Source organism: Vespula vulgaris, chromosome 3 (assembly GCF_905475345.1).
Source record: "Vespula vulgaris chromosome 3, iyVesVulg1.1, whole genome shotgun sequence".
Lineage (NCBI taxonomy): Eukaryota > Metazoa > Arthropoda > Insecta > Hymenoptera > Vespidae > Vespula > Vespula vulgaris.
In genome coordinates, this window is record NC_066588.1 from 1130457 (window position 1) to 1149229 (window position 18773).

The 18773-nt window shown below is 31.5% G+C and overlaps 1 protein-coding gene across 11 annotated transcripts in view; it reads right to left on the reverse strand.

Moving 5' to 3' along the window:
• The window catches only part of LOC127062395 (phosphatidylinositol 4-phosphate 5-kinase type-1 alpha), a 46070-nt gene that overhangs the window by 12209 nt on the left and 15088 nt on the right, over positions 1 to 18773 (reverse strand). For 4 of the 11 annotated variants that reach the window (XM_050990499.1, XM_050990495.1, XM_050990494.1 and 1 more), the window contains exons 11-17: positions 16604 to 16666; positions 13313 to 13390; positions 11331 to 11384; positions 10032 to 10469; positions 6538 to 6745; positions 5864 to 6078; positions 1620 to 1720 (exon numbers count right to left, since the gene is read on the reverse strand). In XM_050990499.1, the coding sequence (XP_050846456.1) occupies positions 1620 to 1720; positions 5864 to 6078; positions 6538 to 6745; positions 10032 to 10469; positions 11331 to 11384; positions 13313 to 13390; positions 16604 to 16666 (1157 nt within the window). Of the gene's footprint in view, positions 1 to 1619; positions 1721 to 3838; positions 4493 to 5863; positions 6079 to 6537; positions 6746 to 10031; positions 10470 to 11330; positions 11385 to 13312; positions 13391 to 16603; positions 16667 to 18773 lie in introns of those variants that run through there. The other 7 variants (XM_050990497.1, XM_050990496.1, XM_050990500.1 and 4 more) reach the window with 6 other exon arrangements.

The window sequence follows — 18773 nt, forward strand, 5'->3', positions numbered from 1 at the left end:
GATGAAAGAAACGTGCAATAAAGTAATAAAAATTCCAAATCGGATCACAATGAATACGAATCGACTAATTTCTTTCTCTCTTTGCGTCTGATCAACAAAAAAGAAAAAAGAAGAGAAAAAGAAAAAAAAGACAAAAAAAAAAAAGAATTTAAAAACGAAAAAAAAAGAATAAAAAAGAAGAAACAAAAAAAATATCTGCGGACCGACCGCTGTCGCAAGTCGTCAAGGTTGCATGTTCTTTCTGTTTATCTACTCGTAAAACGTCATTCGTACGTACGTAAGGTAAATACACGGTGTGCTGATGTTTTTGGTATGTAAGGTATTCGGCTGATACGCTGATATTTTTAAAGGCGTTTCAAATCGAAGGGAGCACGAGACTTATGTATGTACACGTGTGTGTGTCTATGTATGTGTGCGTGTATTGTATACTTGAAATATGTGTCAGTGTCTTTATATGCGTTTTGCAAGCATTCACATAAATAAAGCGACATTTAATAAGAAAAAAAATATATATATATTATATATATATTTCTTGAAATATAAAAAAAACGATGAATTAGTTAATTAATTAATTAATTAATTAATTATTAATCAGACAAATATAAATAATTTGTCGGTAATACTTTGGAACGGTCCTCGTGTTGCTCTCGATCGATTTTGTTAGCCAGGGTAGGAGACATCAATGGGATGTTTTTTTTAAGGAAATTATTTTAATTTTAGGATAATCACACAATGATTTATGGAAATCTTATTGATCGCTTCCTTGAGACGACGATGTCGATGGAAGAAGAAGAGAAAAAAAAAGAAAAGTAAAAAAAAAAATATTAAAGAAACATTATTTTTCACGACATCGACGTCTTCGAGGAAGCACACATAAACTATACACATATACGTGGTGTTACGGTGATTTATTTTGATAGGGAATGTTTTTTATTTATTAATTATTTTTTTTTTTTTAGCTAGCTATGATAAACCCTCGGCCACTCGACCTGGTGATTGAATGATGGATATAGCTTGACATGATAGGTTGATTTTTTTTTCGGGGGTAGGAAATTTTCTATACGATTTTGTCCATCGTTCTTTCTTCGTCCGAGTCGAACAATAATTTCCTTAAATTCACACAACTTTAAACTAAATCAAATCACATTTTACAATTAAATTCGTAATAACACACTCGAAAGATTTTTTAATACAATTGATAAGCGCGATAATAGATTATGATTACTTTATATATGAATAATTTCAATTCATAAATAATCTATCTCATCAAGAAACTATAAAACATTTATACAATTTTTAATACACACATACACGTTTATAAAATATACGAATAAATCGATTGAAATTTACAAATCAATGAAACGTAATAAATTCGATCAAAATTAATTCTTCTTTAATGAAAATAATTTCGTTTTAGCTTTTCGAACGATATTTCTTCGTTTTAATTTTATTTTTGTTTCTGTGACTAGTAGACGAAGAAGAAACGATTGGAAGTGATCATCGTGATCGAAGAAGAAAAAAAAGAGGAAAAAAAAACAAAAAAAAAAAAACAAAACAAAAAGAAGAAGAGAATGATCGATCGATGAATCGATAGATCACTATAACGGGGTTGAACTTACCATTTCGGTGGTGAGACTAGCGAGTGCCTCTTCAACGGTTGCTGCGATTCTTCCGCCATCTTCGGAACGTTGACTCCCTCTGATCGGCGTAGTCGGACATCCTAAAATTATCGTCAATCGTAATAGGTGCAAAAAGACAGTGCCAGGTCAAACAGACCTGTAGTATTTAGCCTCTTATGCGAAGATCTATTTAGCGATCGTGTTGGCAAAAATAGACGAGTCCATCTAGCCGTTCTCTAAATTTAAGCTTAGATCGATACTCTCGAGGATTTTATCGAACAAAAGATTGAAATTATTCTTTTCTTGTTTTCATTTTTTCTTTCCTTTTTCTTCTCCTTATAAGAAATTATTTATCGATTATAATTAATATAATAATTAATTCAATACAATATATATATATATAAACAATAACACGTATATATAATTTGTATATAGTATTATATATAAATATATATATATAATATATATATATACACATGTGTGTGTGTATGATTGATAAATTATTATCAATCAATAAATAAGTATCAAATGAAATTATATGAAAGTAGAAACGATGAAATAATTTTGTTTTGTTCAACAATTACCTCGATAGTACAAACAAATCCTAAAGAAATAAGATTAAAAAAAAAAAATTAAAAAAGTAAAAAAGAAATGCATCGAAACGAAGAAAAAGAAAGTGCGTTCCTAGCATTGGTGGTGTTAAAATGTCGGTGAACATTTGTATACGTATGTGTATATATATATATGTGTGTGTGTATTTTTGTGTACGCGTGTTTGTGTATGTTCTTAGCTCTAAATGTGAGTGGAGTCAAGCGTGTGTGAAATAAGAGACTAATAAAAGAGTGATGTGCTTAACAGGCGTAATTAGCGTAATAGAAAAAATAGTGAATATCGTGATAAAACTTATCTCTAAACTCGTGGTCGATCCTAAGCGACGGTCGATTGCTCGATTAGGGTAAAATATGAAACTATACAGTGTGGACGGACAATAGGAATACAAAGGATAACAAAAAGACAAGAAGAGAAAAGAGAAAGGAAAGAAGAAAATATATAATAAAAAAGAGACGGATAACGAACGAGAGATCAACGAAGAGAAAAGAAGAAGAAGTAGAAGAAGATAATGTAGAAATAAATATAGTAGAAGATAAAAGTAGAAAAAGAAAAAAAGAAAAGAAAGATTAGGAAATGTAGAGGGTGAACTAAAAATTCGTAGGTAGGTGAAAAGTTTTGAGACGATTTTAAAAATTAATTACACTGTTTCGAAACTCTCAAGGTCAATTTTTTTTTCTTCCGAATTTTAATACTTTTATATTTAATTATATTATATTTTTATATTTTTAATATTCTTAATATCTTTACGAGCTTGGTTCGTAAACAGTTGCTCTCGTTTAATAGTCTCGAAAGGGATCGAATTGATTTTCAAAATTATCTAATGAGATTCGGTCTACCTGGAGATTTTTGGTTCACTCGTACGTTATTAAAGAGGATTTATCAACTTAAAAGAGAGAGATAAAGAGAAAGAAAAAGAGAGAGAGAGAGAGAGAGAGAGAGAAAGAGAAAGAGTGTCATTGAGCTCTCTTATTCTTTTTCTTTCTCTCTTTCTTTTTTTTTGTTTCTGTTCATTGTTTCTTTTCTCTTTTTTTTTTGTAATTTTAATTTTCAATCATTCTTCTTCTTTTTTTTTCCGTAACGTATTCGCTTTATTGTCGCACTCATTATAGTCGTAGAAAGAAAATAAATCAAAAATATATGACACGAGTACACGCGCACAAACATACACAGACACACAGAAACACACAGAAAATATTAATTTATCAATTGGAAATAAGCTAGACAGGGCTAACGAAGGATATAATTTAACGTACGTATGTAATGTATTGTATCGTATATTGTATGTATTGTTAAAATCGTGTCAGTACATTTCGAGCTCGATTTAGATCGTTTATTATTATTAATACTATTATTATTATTATTATTATTATTATTATTATTATTATTATTATTAGTAACATTGTTGTTACGATTATTTTTTTTATTTTAAATATATTTTAAATATATATATATATATTTCTTTTTTATTTATGTCGACATTACTCTCGAGTCATAATCTCGAAAGCGTCTATCGAAAAGAGAATATTCGAAATATTTCAAAATTCTAAATTTTTTTTCACGGAATAGAATATATATTATTATTATATATATATATATATTTTTTGAAACTATTTTCTTTTCTTCTTTCTTTCTTTTTATCTTTCTTTCTAATCAAATATCAGATCTAATAATCTCGCACACGATTATAATCATTCTCAAAGGACAGACGCTCTCGACGTGGCAGTTAAATAAACGTCCATTAATGTACTAATTCGATCACACGGGGCTCTCGAAGGGGGTGTTTGTGTGATTTAAATACGTTTCCTCCCTAAGGCTTACGGACGATAACCTTGAAATACAATCTACAACATATAGACAACGAGATTAGATTTTTAGGCACTGAGTTATTCTGTTTTTTTTCTTTTTTTTTTCTCTTTTGATTTTCGTTTTTGGTTTTTCTTCTCCTTTTTGTCTATTTTCTTTTTTTTTTTTTAATTATCTTTTGTCTATTTTTTTTTTTTGACGAGGGTTGAAGGGCCGGGATGACGTTGTTCCTGTTTCTATTTTCTTTTTTCTTATTTCTCACGATTTTTCAAACCCTTTTCATTCTCTCTCTCATTTTCTCATTCTTTCATTCTTTCATTCTTTCTCTCTCTCTCTCTCTCTCTCTTTCCCATTTTCTCATTCCCTTTCTCTCTCGCTATTTAAAAAAGTAAATAAATTAACTTAACACTTTCTCCTACGATTAGAACGAGTTACGAAATTATCCAGGCTAACGATACCTGCAATTATAAAGAGAGAATCAAAGGCAATGGTGATGCATAACATTTCGATGACTCTTGTTTAAACACAATTTTTGTTTAGAAAAAAAAGTACATATATATATGTATATGTATATGTAAAAAGAAAATAATAATAAAAAATATATATATATAAAAAAAAAATAGTAATAAAAATTCAATAGCTTGTCGAGTATCCATAATGTGTATGCAACGTTACGATTGATTTTTTTGTTCTTTTTGAAATCTGATGTCATTATAGTCGACAAGATTAATTATTTGGCAGTATCGTCTGACAAAATTTTCTTTTCTTTTTTTTTATTTCTTTCCCCCCTTTTTTTTTTAACTAAACGCGTAATATTTCGAATGTATTAAAAAAAGAAAAAAAGTCGAAAGATTAAAAAGCGATTAACGATAAGTGTAATTAAAAATTTTATCGCCCACCAAAGAAGGATCGAACGAATTGAATCTGTCCATGGATCGATTATTCGAAGGATTAAAGCTTTTCGTTCATTTTCGAGCCAAGCGTGTTTTTCTAATCGCTGTGTTCTTATTAATTTTTTTTTTCCTTTTTTCTTCTTTTTTTTCTTTCTTCTTTATTATCACTAATTAGAATTTGTTTTATTTAAGATATCGATCGAGATAAATTTAAATAAAATTCGATATGAAGAACGAAGGACGAACGCGTCACGAGTTTGATAATATCTACGTGTATATAACACAATATAATAATAATAATAATAATAATAATAATAATAATAATAATAATAAATCATAATTAGTTATATAATAATAATTACATATTTCCAAATCGAACGACACTATATATGACAAGTTGATCGAATTTACCAGTTTTTAATGTACACACGAATCTCCATTCGTAAAACAATTCAAATGATTTTGCACGATTAAATTAACATAAATAAAAAGATCAGACGATCCGATAAGAATTAAATAAAGCGAACGTGACACGTACGTGAACGTATAGAAACAAAATATAATCCTCGGTCAAACAACATAAACATTCTCGTCGATATCCTATTATCATTAATCGATTTAACTGTCATCTCTTTATCAGAGAAAAATTTATGTTGGAAATAGATCGAAGAAGATGATAAAAAGATAAGAAGAATAAGAAGAAGTAGAAGAAGTAGAAGAGGTAAAAGAAGTAGAAAAGAAGAAGAAGAAGAAGAAGAAGAAGAAGAAGAAGAAGAAGAAGAAGAAGAAGAAGAAGAAGATGATGACGACGATGACGACGATGACGACGACGACGATGACGAGGAGGAAGTAAAGAGAAGACGACGTAGTAGTAGTTGACGATAGGAGACCATCTTCATGATTTGTAGTAGATGTTGAGGGCGTAGATGAACTTACCTATGTCACCGCTGCTAGAACTTTCGGTGAACGATGGTGTCCCTTCGGTCCATGTTGGAGTCGAGCCTTCGGCACTACCGGCAGGTGGTGTCCACGTTAGACCGCCACCACCTCGACTGCTACCACCACTTTCGACGCTCAGAGATGATTTTGTCTCCCTACCACCGCTACCACCACTCCCACTTCCGCTACTCTCCAAATGTACGTCTGATATACTATAAACAAAGATCATTTTCTTTTATATATATATATATATATATATATATATATATATATATGATGTATAATATAAAATATATTAAATATATAATGTATAAATATTATATAATATATATTATATTTATTATATATATAATATTATGTATTAAATTGTACATTAAAAATGTATATTAGAAATTGTATACATATATACATACATATATATATATACATATATAAATATTATATAATATATATTTTATTTATTATATATATAATATTATATATTAAATTGTACAATAAAAATGTATGTTAGAAATTGTATACATGTATACACACATACACACACATATCATACATACATACATACATACATACATACATATATACATACATACATACATACATGTATATATACATATATGTACATATATTAAAAAAATCTTAATCTTAATTCTCCGAATAAAATTTCTTACCTCACAGCATCCTGACTGGTTTTGGTAAGAGTAACATGATGGACGACCTTGTTCTGCTTGGAATGGGCACTGCTCAGGCTGCTGGTGAGTATACTTGTAGTAACTGCTTGCTGTAGATGACCACCGGAAGCCAATGTCTGGTCGTTTGAGCGGACTGCATCGTCAAAAGGTGGGGGCGGGGTGGAACAGGTAGAGGGAAGGGTGCCACCTACAAAAAGCGCAACTACAATTAGCAACTAACGAACACCGAATATTCTGCTATTCGTCGGGCATCTTTTCTTTTTCTTTTTTCCTTCTTTCAAAATTTTCTGTTTCTTTTTTTTTTCTTTCTTTTTTAACTGCCCTCTCTAAACGGGAGCGTTTGTGATCGAGCGATGTGATCGAGCTATTTTCTTTTGAAAGTATTCTGAGGATGCGTTTAATGGATGTCGGACAGAAGGAAGATTAATGAAGATTAGAATTAAATTTTGACTTTTCTATATCGAAAACAGGAAGAGGATTGTGAACTCGTAAGGATTATGATAAAGTTCCGAATGGATTCTTTTTTTTTAGTAATTCTAACAAGGGACTCGTATGAGAAATCGTTCGTGTTAAACGATTGAAATATTTTTTTTTTGGAATTCTGTTTTTTTTTCTTTCTTTTCGAAGGATAATAAAGGGAAATGAATATATGAAAAAATCAATTCGGTCAAAAGGATGTTAAAAAATTTGTCGGAGAGAAGGAGAGAGAAAGAGAGAAAAAATAAAAACAAAAACAAAATTGAAAAGGTAGGTGTTCGAAAAAATTATTTCTTTTTGTTTTTTTTTTTTTTTTAATTCTGTCTACCCTTTTGTACCTACATTGCTACGCAGGCAGGATGTATCGTAATAAAATGAAATATTTCTCACTAAGGAAACAAATTTTGGAGATAAGAGAGGATGATACTGCGATCAAAAAGAGGGTGGGCGCATTCGACTCGCGTGAACGTCCCTTTCTTCATCTCCGAAAATATAAGTATATAAGATACACACACACACGCACACGCACACACAAACTAATAATACCAAGCTAAAAATCGAAGCAAATAACGCCAAGCACAAGCCACTATCGAAGACGATGATCATATATACATGTATACACACATATATATATATAATATATATGTATATGTATATAATAATATATATGTATATAAAAATAATATATATATATATATATATATATATTCATATATATTCATATACATAAATACAAATACATATATATATATGTATATACGTGTATAGTATATATAACAGAGGAAGGGAGAGGAAGAGAGCTAAACAGGCAAATATACGAGATTCTAAAGCATGCAGAAAGATATGTATACTTCGAAGAGAGTCGAACACAAAAAAAAATATTTTTGCACACAATCGGTGTCGTTTCCTCGACGTTTTATTGTTTTCTAATTTTTTATTATTATTTATCTACTTCGTCGAACGAAAATCGATAGGTCTCGGTCGATGTCCCAATATCGACGTTCCGAGTTTATGAATTCGAAGGAAAAGAAGTAGTGACGGGCGGACAGGGAGGAGGGAATAGGAGACGTGAGCGGGACTGGATAGGTTGAAATTTGTTTTGAAGCGAAATTGTGTTGCTATCTCTGTTAAACTCGTCCTTTTTAAAAACGAAAAAAAATTCTAACTGTACTATTAGGTAAAAGGATAATTTAAGTGAAATCGAGAGGAACAACTTTTATAGACGACGATAAACACGTTAAAGAAAGAAAATCGAATTGAAAAAAGAAAAATGTAGAGTGTGAGAAAGAAAGAAAGAAAGAAAGAAAGATAGATAGATAGATAGATAGGTAGATAGATAGATAGATAAATAGATAGAGTGAGAGAGAAAGAGAGATGAGATGCAGAGATGGATGTAACACGAAAGTAAGAAAATAACTTTTTATGTATATGTATGTGTGTGTGTGTTTCTATGTATGTATATATATATGTATGCATGTATGTACGTGTGTGTCCGCGTTCATCGCATGCAGAAACAAAGAATCGTGTAGGTGTTGTCGTCCTTTATCATCGTTGTTAACATTTCAAACGATCTAATTGGTCCTACTCGTATAAGTGACGTGTTTTGTTGTAACCGTGCAAGAACGAATAATTCGGTTTCAATATGTCGGATCTGTTCGAATTTGTACGATCTATATGCTCGATCGATGTCAGATTTTGATCACGACGAATGGTCGCCCGATCTTGTCCACTTCTTACAGTCGTTGTCCTTGACTCTTTTCTAATAAATTCAATGGGCAATGAATCGCCCGAGTGACGATCTTTCGAGCTGGTAGAGACAATCGTTGGATCGACGATCTTGCTTTTTTCAAATTTCTTATCAACAACAATATCTCGATCGTAATATCTCGAACGTCGATGATGAGTCTTTTGAATATCGCAGGACTCTGCGGTAACATCGACGTAACTGCTCGAACAACAGGGATCCTTTTTCAAGGACACCTTTTCTCCAATATCATCCGAACAGTCACGATCGATCTGTTTCTTCGTCAATAACGCCGGCTGAGGCGCTAATCTCTTCTTCCTTTTAACAGATCTTTCCTTGATCCTTCTTAACAATCTACTTTCCCTCTTAACCTCTAAAACCTTTTTCGAAGGGATTTGACAATATTTCTTCGTAGGCTCGTTAATCGCAAATTCGTTCGAGAATTTCTCGACGTTTCGTCGATCGGCGATTTTGATCGGAGATCGCGATCTATAAACCGATTTAACGTTCGATCTGTCTCGCTGCGTCATGGCCGCTGTGATCGTACCGATCGAACCATCGATCTCCATTTTTTTACGTTTCATTCTCTCGTGATAAGTTTCCGAATGTTTCTTATCCTTTCTCGACATCTTATAATTCATGATATCATCCCTGTTGCTAGGATTAATGAAATAAGTGAACTTGGCCATGCGATCGATCTTCTGCTCGGTCGGTTTATAAATCTGTCTGATGATATCCGACTTGTATCTTCCTCTTTCTGGTCTGAACGGATAAGGGCTTGTTCTGATGACGTAAGAATCATTGACCTTTTCGACGCTAACGAATTCCTCGTCCTCGTAATCTTCTCCCTCGTTAATATCCTCGACGATAAAACCCCTGTCACGAACGAGTCCATCGACGAGGCTCAAGTTATCACGGTGGGTTGGTAAAAAGGTTGGAGTGGATGCACGTGCATGCAACGTTTCGTAGGTCAAGGCCGGCATTGTTGATGCGCGATCGTAGTTGTTGGTGCTGATGGTAGTTGTAGTAGTGATGGTGGTGGTAGTAGTGGTGGTAAAAATGGTTGTGGAGGTGTCGATAGTAGTAGTAGTAGTAGTAGTAGTAGTAGTAGCAGTAACAGTAGCAGTAGAAGTAGTAGTAGTAGTAGTAGTAGTAGTAGTAGTAGTACTGTAGGGTAAGGGACGGTGATGCAGGATAGTCGAACTTTCATGCAAGCGATATTGTCTGCTCGTGATTAGGGCTGCTTCGTCACCTCGGCTGGAAGTTACAGAAGACGAGGAGGTTGTAGCAGGTGGTCCAGGTGATCTGGCAGACCTGGATCCAGAGCCTCTAGGTGGTACAGGTGGTGGAACCTTTCCGGAAGGCACCAAATTCGGATTAGGAGGACTAGCTGCGCTTCTGCCCTTCAAAACAGCTGGATAAGTGGTCGTTCCTGCTCCAGCTCCTGTTGCCATTGTTGTTGTTGCTGCTGCTGCCGCTGCCGCTGCCGACGATGATTTCCCGATAACACCGATACCCAAAGCGTTTTGTTCTTGATGAGGAATGGCCTGTCCGGTGATACTCAAGGCCAATGGCGGTGGACTCACTGCACCAGACGCAAGGTTAACAGGGGTCGATGTAGCGATCGGGATCGAACCAGTCGAAATGACTGTGCTTGTGGTGGTAGAGGCTGCGATATCCGTTGGACTCCCTGTTTCGTCCGATCCGAGGTTGTTGTCGTTGTCGTCGTTGTTGTCGTTGTTGTTGTCGTTGTTGTTGTTGATCGCGACGACAGTTTTTTTTTTATATTTTTTTTTGTTGGGTTTTTATTATTTTTTTTTAAATCCCCGATGCCGTCGATAGGACCGTTGTTGTCCGAGACGACGTAGCGTTCGTAGGGTTGTTCATGACGATAGAAGGGTGGGGTGGTGGTGGGAGGCGTCGGAGATAGAGAGAGAGAAAGAAAAAGAGAAAGAAAATAGAGAGAAGCCGAATGAGATTGATCGTATGATATCATCGTCGAGCGATGCAACCTACATTTCTCGTATAGTTTTGCGAATAATTTCGAATAAAAAATAAGAAGAAATAAATTATTCTATTCGATGACGTTCCGACAAATGGGATGGACTCTTTCGATATGATTCTTTAGTCATTAGCACAAATTTTCATATCAAACATGTATATATATTTATATATTATATATTTTATATATATATATGACCAATCTTGGTCGCATCGCTCGTCCTTTTTTCTATTGTTTATTTTTTTTTCCATAAATATGAATGATGATATGAAGAGAAAAAAAAAAGAAAAGAAAAGAATACTATTATTATTGTTGTTACAAGTTCCATCGAGAAAGAAAATTACTTTTTACGAGAGACAATTGGTAATATTTTTTTACATAAAAAAATAAAAAGAATAAAAAAAAATAAATAAAAGAGCCCGATAAAAAAAAAAGAAAAAAAATTAAATTCATATGAAGGATTACGAGAGAAAAAGAGAGAGAGAGAGAGAGAGAGAGAGAGAGAGATAATCAGAGATTACGAAATAATTGAGATCGTGTGAAACTCACCGGGCTTCGTGGGTGACGTAGCATGCATTGTCGAGGTTCCCGTTGCCGCCACCGCTAAACCACCATACAACACCATATACCATTACCGTAATTAGAGCATACTGCTTGGGTTTTACGTTCAATCGGACAGAGAAAATTTATTTCATTATATCTTCATTTACTTATTTATTTTTCGAACGTTCATTATCCACAAATGTGTATATATATATATATATATCGTCGTTGTCGTTGATGATAGATCATGATAGATCGTGAGATTTATTCTCTGTCCAATCGGTTGTTGCTCCTATTAACCCTTTCCCGATAATATTATGCATTATTTAGAGATAATTCAAGATTCGAGGAAGGGACGTTCGTAATGCCAAGGAAAAAAGAAAAAAGAAGAAGAAAAAAAAGAAAAAAAAAGAAAGAAGAAAAAAAAACAGAGGGACGACGTAATCCAAAAATTGCTCGCATTCGATCGGCATTCATCGTCAGAGAAGAACAAGAAAAATAAATAAATAAATAAATAAATAAATAAATAAATAAATAAATAAATGAACAAATAAATAAATAAGAAAGAGAGAAGAAGCAATGTATGCATAGGTTCCTTGCAAAATAGGCCGATGAAAGGTGAAGAGCTGGAATAGGGGTGAGAAAGGGTGATAACGACGAAGGTAAAGTTGCGAGCAAAAAAAAAATGTCAACGTGATGGAATAAAACGAGATAAGTAACCATAGTTAAGTAAACGATATTTATAAGTGACAGTGATGATGATGGAAATGATAAACAAAAAAATTATATATAAAGTGAAGTAGAACGAAAATGCATCGTTAACGGTTCAACGTGTAATGTTAGGCATGGGATATTAGGGTTGGTAGCATTCAATGATAATTTATGGGATAAAACTTTGCGTTGGTGTATAAATTTGGATTGAAAAAGAAAAAAAGAAAAAATCAAAATACGTACACATGTTCTTTTGTTTCGTTTCTTTTTTTCGTTTTCTTTTTTTTCTGTTTTTTTTTTTTTTTTTGGTGCTTTTGTTTCTCTTTTCCGTTTGCGAAGGGCTCTCTTCTGGATGTTAAAAGAGCTTTAAAGCTTCGTGGATGGGTTGGAGGATGCTGGAGAATTAGGTTTTTTTTTTCTTTTTCTTTCTTTTTTTTATTTTCTCTTTTCTTCCCTTTTGGACTGGCTCACAAGTGGTATTATCTCTCTTTAGCGCAGAAACTCTCCAAGATATCTTATTTCGGGATGGTAGTGAAGGTTTTGGATATTGGTAGTACTAACGTGGGAGGAATGCCGCTTCTAAGTTTTTTACTGCCCTCTTCGCTGTGCTTTGCTAATATTATGTGTGATATATAACAGCGCAAAGCCATTAAAATATTATTTTTATAGATATTAAAATTCGTCGACTTAAGAGTTTTCCTATCGATTTACTATTGTCGACTTATGTAATAGTAAATAAGTATTTTATACGTATTACGATTTTCGGAACGTTTCGTAAAAGATATTGCTATTGTAATAACGAACTTTGATGATACTTTGCACTCTTATAAATTGCCAATTATCCTTAGAAGAAGTTGATAAGACATAATAAAAAAAAAAAATAAATAAATAAATAAAAAATGACTGACTATACGATTAGAAAGGAAAAAACTTCGAACGTTCCAAAAATCAACTTTCGAGCATCTTACTCTCACGCTGAAACTCATTATAATTTCGAAATTGTATATTTTTATTTAATCGAGTAGCAGATCGATAAAAAAAAAAAAAGAAAAAAGAGAGAGAAAAAAATAATTATCTCTTCCACAAAAGAAACGTTTCAACGTGAAAACGAATGTCTCGTTTAGCGGCGTAAGTCGAAAAGCGGAGATAAAAATTGTTTGATTCTAAAATAGAAATTGAACGATTCTCAATTGAGAAAGATAATAGTGATAAGAAAAAGAGAGGAAACAAAAAAATCGATCGAAAAGTATGATCGATTATGATGGTTTTGGACTTACCGGTTGAATCGAAGTCACCCTCTAATGGCCTCAATGGCCTCGTTATACTTTTTCTCTTCGAAGGGGAATGTTTCAGTGCTGTAACACAAAACGCAACATTTGTTGTAATCTCTCACGTACGACTTTTGCATTTTTATAAAGTCTGTTAAAAACAAAACATCCATTTGATAATAATAACAATAATAATAATAATACTAATAATAATAATAATAATAATGATAATAATAATATTAATATTAGTAATAACAATAATAATCATAATAATAACCATAATAATAACGATAATAATAATAATAATAATACCTTGTGTAAATCGAAACTATTAATAATAAAATTGGATTAAATGTTAAAGGAGTGCCTGTTTAACGAGGAATGTACCACTGATTTGTACGCTACTGAAGCTGCATCAGTACCGTAGCAAGATTCTTTTCTCTCTTTTTCTTTTTTTTTCTTTTTATTATTTCTTAAATTATTTCTTTCGTCGTACACTTGCTACAGCACTAAGTGATCACTAAGACACTATGATATATTTGTAATATACTAATATATTATAATATCTATAAAGTATAATATCTAAATCCTGCTTGCCGTTTTTTTTTTCTTCTTCTTTTTCGTACTTCTACGATATAAAAAAAGGAAACTTTTTTTTTTCTACCTTCTCTTTATAATTATAAATATTTCTTTCTATCTAATACGTGAATTATAATACGAGGAACCAAACTACGTATTCAGGCCGACAACATCCAAAGAAAAGCCTTAATTCTCTAACAAATGCTTTTCTCTCAACAATAAATCGCTCTAATCTAACGATAAAGTGTATCTCTTAGTAAAAGTTTTCTAATGATCTTTTTTTTTTTTTGTTATTAATCCTCTACGTGTCTCGTTACACATGCCTTGTGTGTTCATTTTTTTTTTTTTTAAATCGTCAGTAACAATAAATATGTATATTATACATATATATATATGTGTATATATATATATATATTTATATATATATATATATATATATATATATATATAAAACGCAAAAATAATTTTTATACATACAGACACAGTATACTTATATATACGTACGTACGTGATCGTGAACGTCCGTCAAAAAATTTCCTAAAAGATAGGGAATCGTATACATCCGCCATTGTTATTACTATTTTTTTTTTTCTTTCAATAATAATCATTGTCGATATTTTCAAGGGCATAGGGGCATGGGTGAGGGGTATATGTCTAGGCTAAACTAATTGCTGCACGATATTAAAGATTTAAACAAATAAAAAAAAAGAAAAAAAAAAAAAGTCATCTCGCGGACGTCGGAGGTTAGAATTTTGTAGATGAAATTAAAGAAATTAAAAAGAAAAGATACAAAATATATATATATATAAAAAAAAAAAAAGAAAAAACTGTCTGTACGCTAAGCTGCTTGGTCACTGGTCCGCACGAAAAAATATATATATATTCTTTTTTATATTTGTCCGATTCAGGATATGGGAATGATCCTATAGATCACTCTGGAAGGATCTATTTTTTGTCCTTGTCTCGAACGTTGCGTTACTATTCCAGAGCTTTGTGCAGTGTGTTAAAAAGTTTGGTGGGGGAGAAAAAAAGACAGATAGAAGAAGATAGAGAGATAGAGATAGAAATATATATATATATAAAATGATTAGAAAAAGGATAGAAAAGGGTAGATATACAAGGACACTGATCGAAAGTTTCTAGCTGATCAATTAAGAATCATTAATCCCTTTTTTCTGTTTCTTTTTTACAATTTTATTTTCCTCGAGATTGTAAAAATCGTAAGCTTAGAAACTTTTGTGCCCATCCTTGTATATTAAATATCATCAGAAAAGCGGTTCGCACGATTGCACGACTATAGTCACATCGAAAGCTACAAAGATCAACAAATAGATCAACAAATAGATCAACGAGATAGAACACACGATACGTTCGTTCTAGATCGAAATAAACATGCGATTGATAGATGGATCATCCTTCGATCTTTATTCTAATGTCATATGAATTAGTTTCGTCACGTGTCGTGATTTCAATAAATAAACACACGTAAATACGCACACACATATACTCACGCACGCACACACAGACACACGCATACACGCACGCACATATTACGAGCGAATTTTAAAATCGTTTAGAAAATTTTTACATCGGTAATGTGCATGTCTCATGACAAAGTTGATAAGAAAATAATATATTATTACGAACGTTCTCTACTAACGTAATGGATTAACGTGGAAATAATTAATTAATTGTTTCATTAATTAATTATAAGGAAATAGAAAAATAGAAAGGAAAAGAAGAAGCAACACTTAGACAAACACGAAGGATAGAAAATACATTGGAACGACTACAACACATTTTTTATTAAAAGTATTCAAAGCATTCATTAACCATAAGAAGAATTGAAAAAATGCAGATATGTGTAGACACACACACACACACACACACGTATGTACGTACATACACACATACATACATACATACATCATACACACAAATCATATGAACACATACTCACATACACATGTGTTTTCAAAGAATAAACTAAGGTTTCACGTGAAATATTTTAATAAAAGCGATTAACTAGGTCGAATAGGAGGATTAAGAAGCCTGATAAAGTATTACAAAAGAAAAAAAAAGTGTAAAATAGAAAAGATTTGGAAAAGTTATTGTGCGTCCGCGTTATCGTATATGCATCGAGCAAAGATAGACGAGTCTATATTTTCAAATTTAAAAAAAAAAATTGTTTTTCTAATATTTCGTTTGAAAAAAAAGAAACACACACGGGAATACACTCACACATACATACACACACACGTACGTACGCAACAGCAGCCAGACAGACAGACAGACAGACAGACAGACAGACAGACAGACAGACAGACAGACAGACACACATACACGCACGCACGCACGAACACAAAAGCAAAAGTGTGAATAAAGGAACAAACGTTACGGGCTATCATACAAGTTAGAGAAAGAAAGAAGAAAACCAAAAAAAAAAAAGAAAAAAAATAGTAAAAGAAATAAAAAATAAAAAATACAAAAAAAAGAGAAGAAATTGAAAAAAAGGAGGAGAAAGCGAAGAAGAGAGAAAAAGAGCTGGATCGAAAAAAATATGTATATTAAAAAAAAAAAAAAAAAAAAAAAAAAAAAAATGGACAAAAATAAGAAATAAAATTAAAACAAACAGACAATAAATAAATAAATAAATAAATAAATAAATAAATAAAAGATGTTGAAACAGATAGACGGACCAACAGAGACAGACAGAGTTACCTATGTAGCTGGTGACGAGGTTACGGAATTTGCGATGGTTCCCCTTAATCTCAGGCAGGTCCACTTTTCGTATTCGAGTTTTCGAGTTTCGATCGGTAGCAGATCAGGTCAGATCAGGTTCATTTGGGGTCGACACGGAAAGAAGTGCACGGGACACAGAGAAACATCAACATTTAGCTGATTCCGTATTCAGTTGATGGCAAAATCATTTTAAAAAAAAACATAACGATCGCTTTAATTTCTTCCGATTATATTGTTTTCTGTTTTATCAACTTTCTTTCTTTCTTTCTTTCTTTCTTTCTTTTCTACTTTAAAGTAACAAAAATTCTGTGCTTCGCAAAAAAGAAAAAGAAAAATAGAGAGAGAGAGAGAGAGAGAGAGAGAGAGAGACAGAGACAGAGAGAGAGAGAGAGAAAGAGAGAGAAAGAGAGAGAGAGAGAGAATAAAAGACATATTAAAGCGAGGAGTTCGGTATTTTGGCTCATCAAATTTCTACTAAGAATTATAAAAAAAAATAAAAGAAAGAAAGCAAAACAAGAAATATGTATGTATAAATAAATAAATAAATAAATGAATGAATGAATGAATGAATGAATAAATAAGTAATATAAAGTATTTGCTGGATAGATTCGTCGTCGTTCGATAGAAATATATGTATAAATACGCACAGAGAACATTCGTATGCTTTAAAAAAAAGAAAAAAAGAAAAAGAAAAAATCTCACGCGTTCGAGTAAGTATTAACTTCTTTACTTCTTTTTTATTTGTTTTCGTTTTTCGGCTTTCTATGGTAATCTCTTTTTTAATTGTAAAAACTAGGATATATAAAGAGAAGTTTTTTTTCTTTTTCTTTCTTTTTTTTTTCGAAGAGTCGTCCCACGTTGCTTTTTTTCTCCAAAACCTATTGCTTTTTAAACAATACTGTACATCTGTTTTGAAAAATGACATAACACAATTTGTATATAAAATTCATATATATGTATATGTATATAATATATATATATATATACATACGTATATATGTAGATAGATAAATAGATGGATAGATAGATAGAGAGAGAGAGAGAGAGAGAGAGAGAGATAGACAGATAGATATAGATATACGTATACACAAGGTAGTCCAAAAGTTCTTAAGCGAATCAAAAGTTCCTATGTGATTTTAAAAACCAATCGATTTCTTTCAAGACTTTTTATTAGATTTGTAGAAATTACGTTTTTGACTCGATAAACTAGTATCGTAGTTTTACGATTTGGAAGAAAGGAAACAAAAAAATAAAATAAAATAAAAAATAAATAAAAATAGAAAAAGGAAAATCAGTTTGAAAAGTCTTGAAAAAAAAAAAAGTAATTGATCGTTAAAAATCATCTAGAAACTTTCAGTTCATCCTGTATATATATATATTTACGTCAATAGAGAAGTGAAAATAAAAAGATAAAATAAAATAAAATAAAATAAATTACAATAAAAAAAAGAAAAAAGAAAAGAAAAGAAAAAATTCAAACGTATCGTACGAAAAACACAAACAACGAATACATCGCAAGAAATATACAATAATTATCGAAGACAGTATGCAAGGTGTATGAAATACGAGTGATGATTGATAATGATGATGATGATGATGATGATATTGACGACGATGACGATAACGATGACGATGATGTGCGTTAGAAATCCACGTGATTAGAAAGGAAAGAATGAAAGGAAAAAAAAAATTAGAAAAAATATATATATGTAAACAGTTAAAACGACAACGAAAGATATGCTAGGAGAGATTATGGTCGAAGTTAACACACAAAATAATTACGATTAGTTAATTAATATAATAAGTAGTATAGGGACGAGTTTAGCGTTCGGTATTATTTTTTTTCTTTTTTTTTTTAATAATTTTTGTTAATAATTTAATTCGATAGAAATAGAAAAAAAAAATAGAAAAAAAATGAGAACGATAAAGAAATAAAGTGTTAAATAGTAATAGTAGTAGTAGTAGTAGAGTAGTAGTAGTAGTAGTAGTAGTAGTAGTAGTAGTAGTAGTAGTGCGGGTAGGCTCTTTAAATGAAATGAAATTATCAATCGTGAAAATGTTTATTGGCAAAATATATATATATATATATATATATATATATATATATATATATATATATATGTATGGTATATATAAATGTTGTACATTG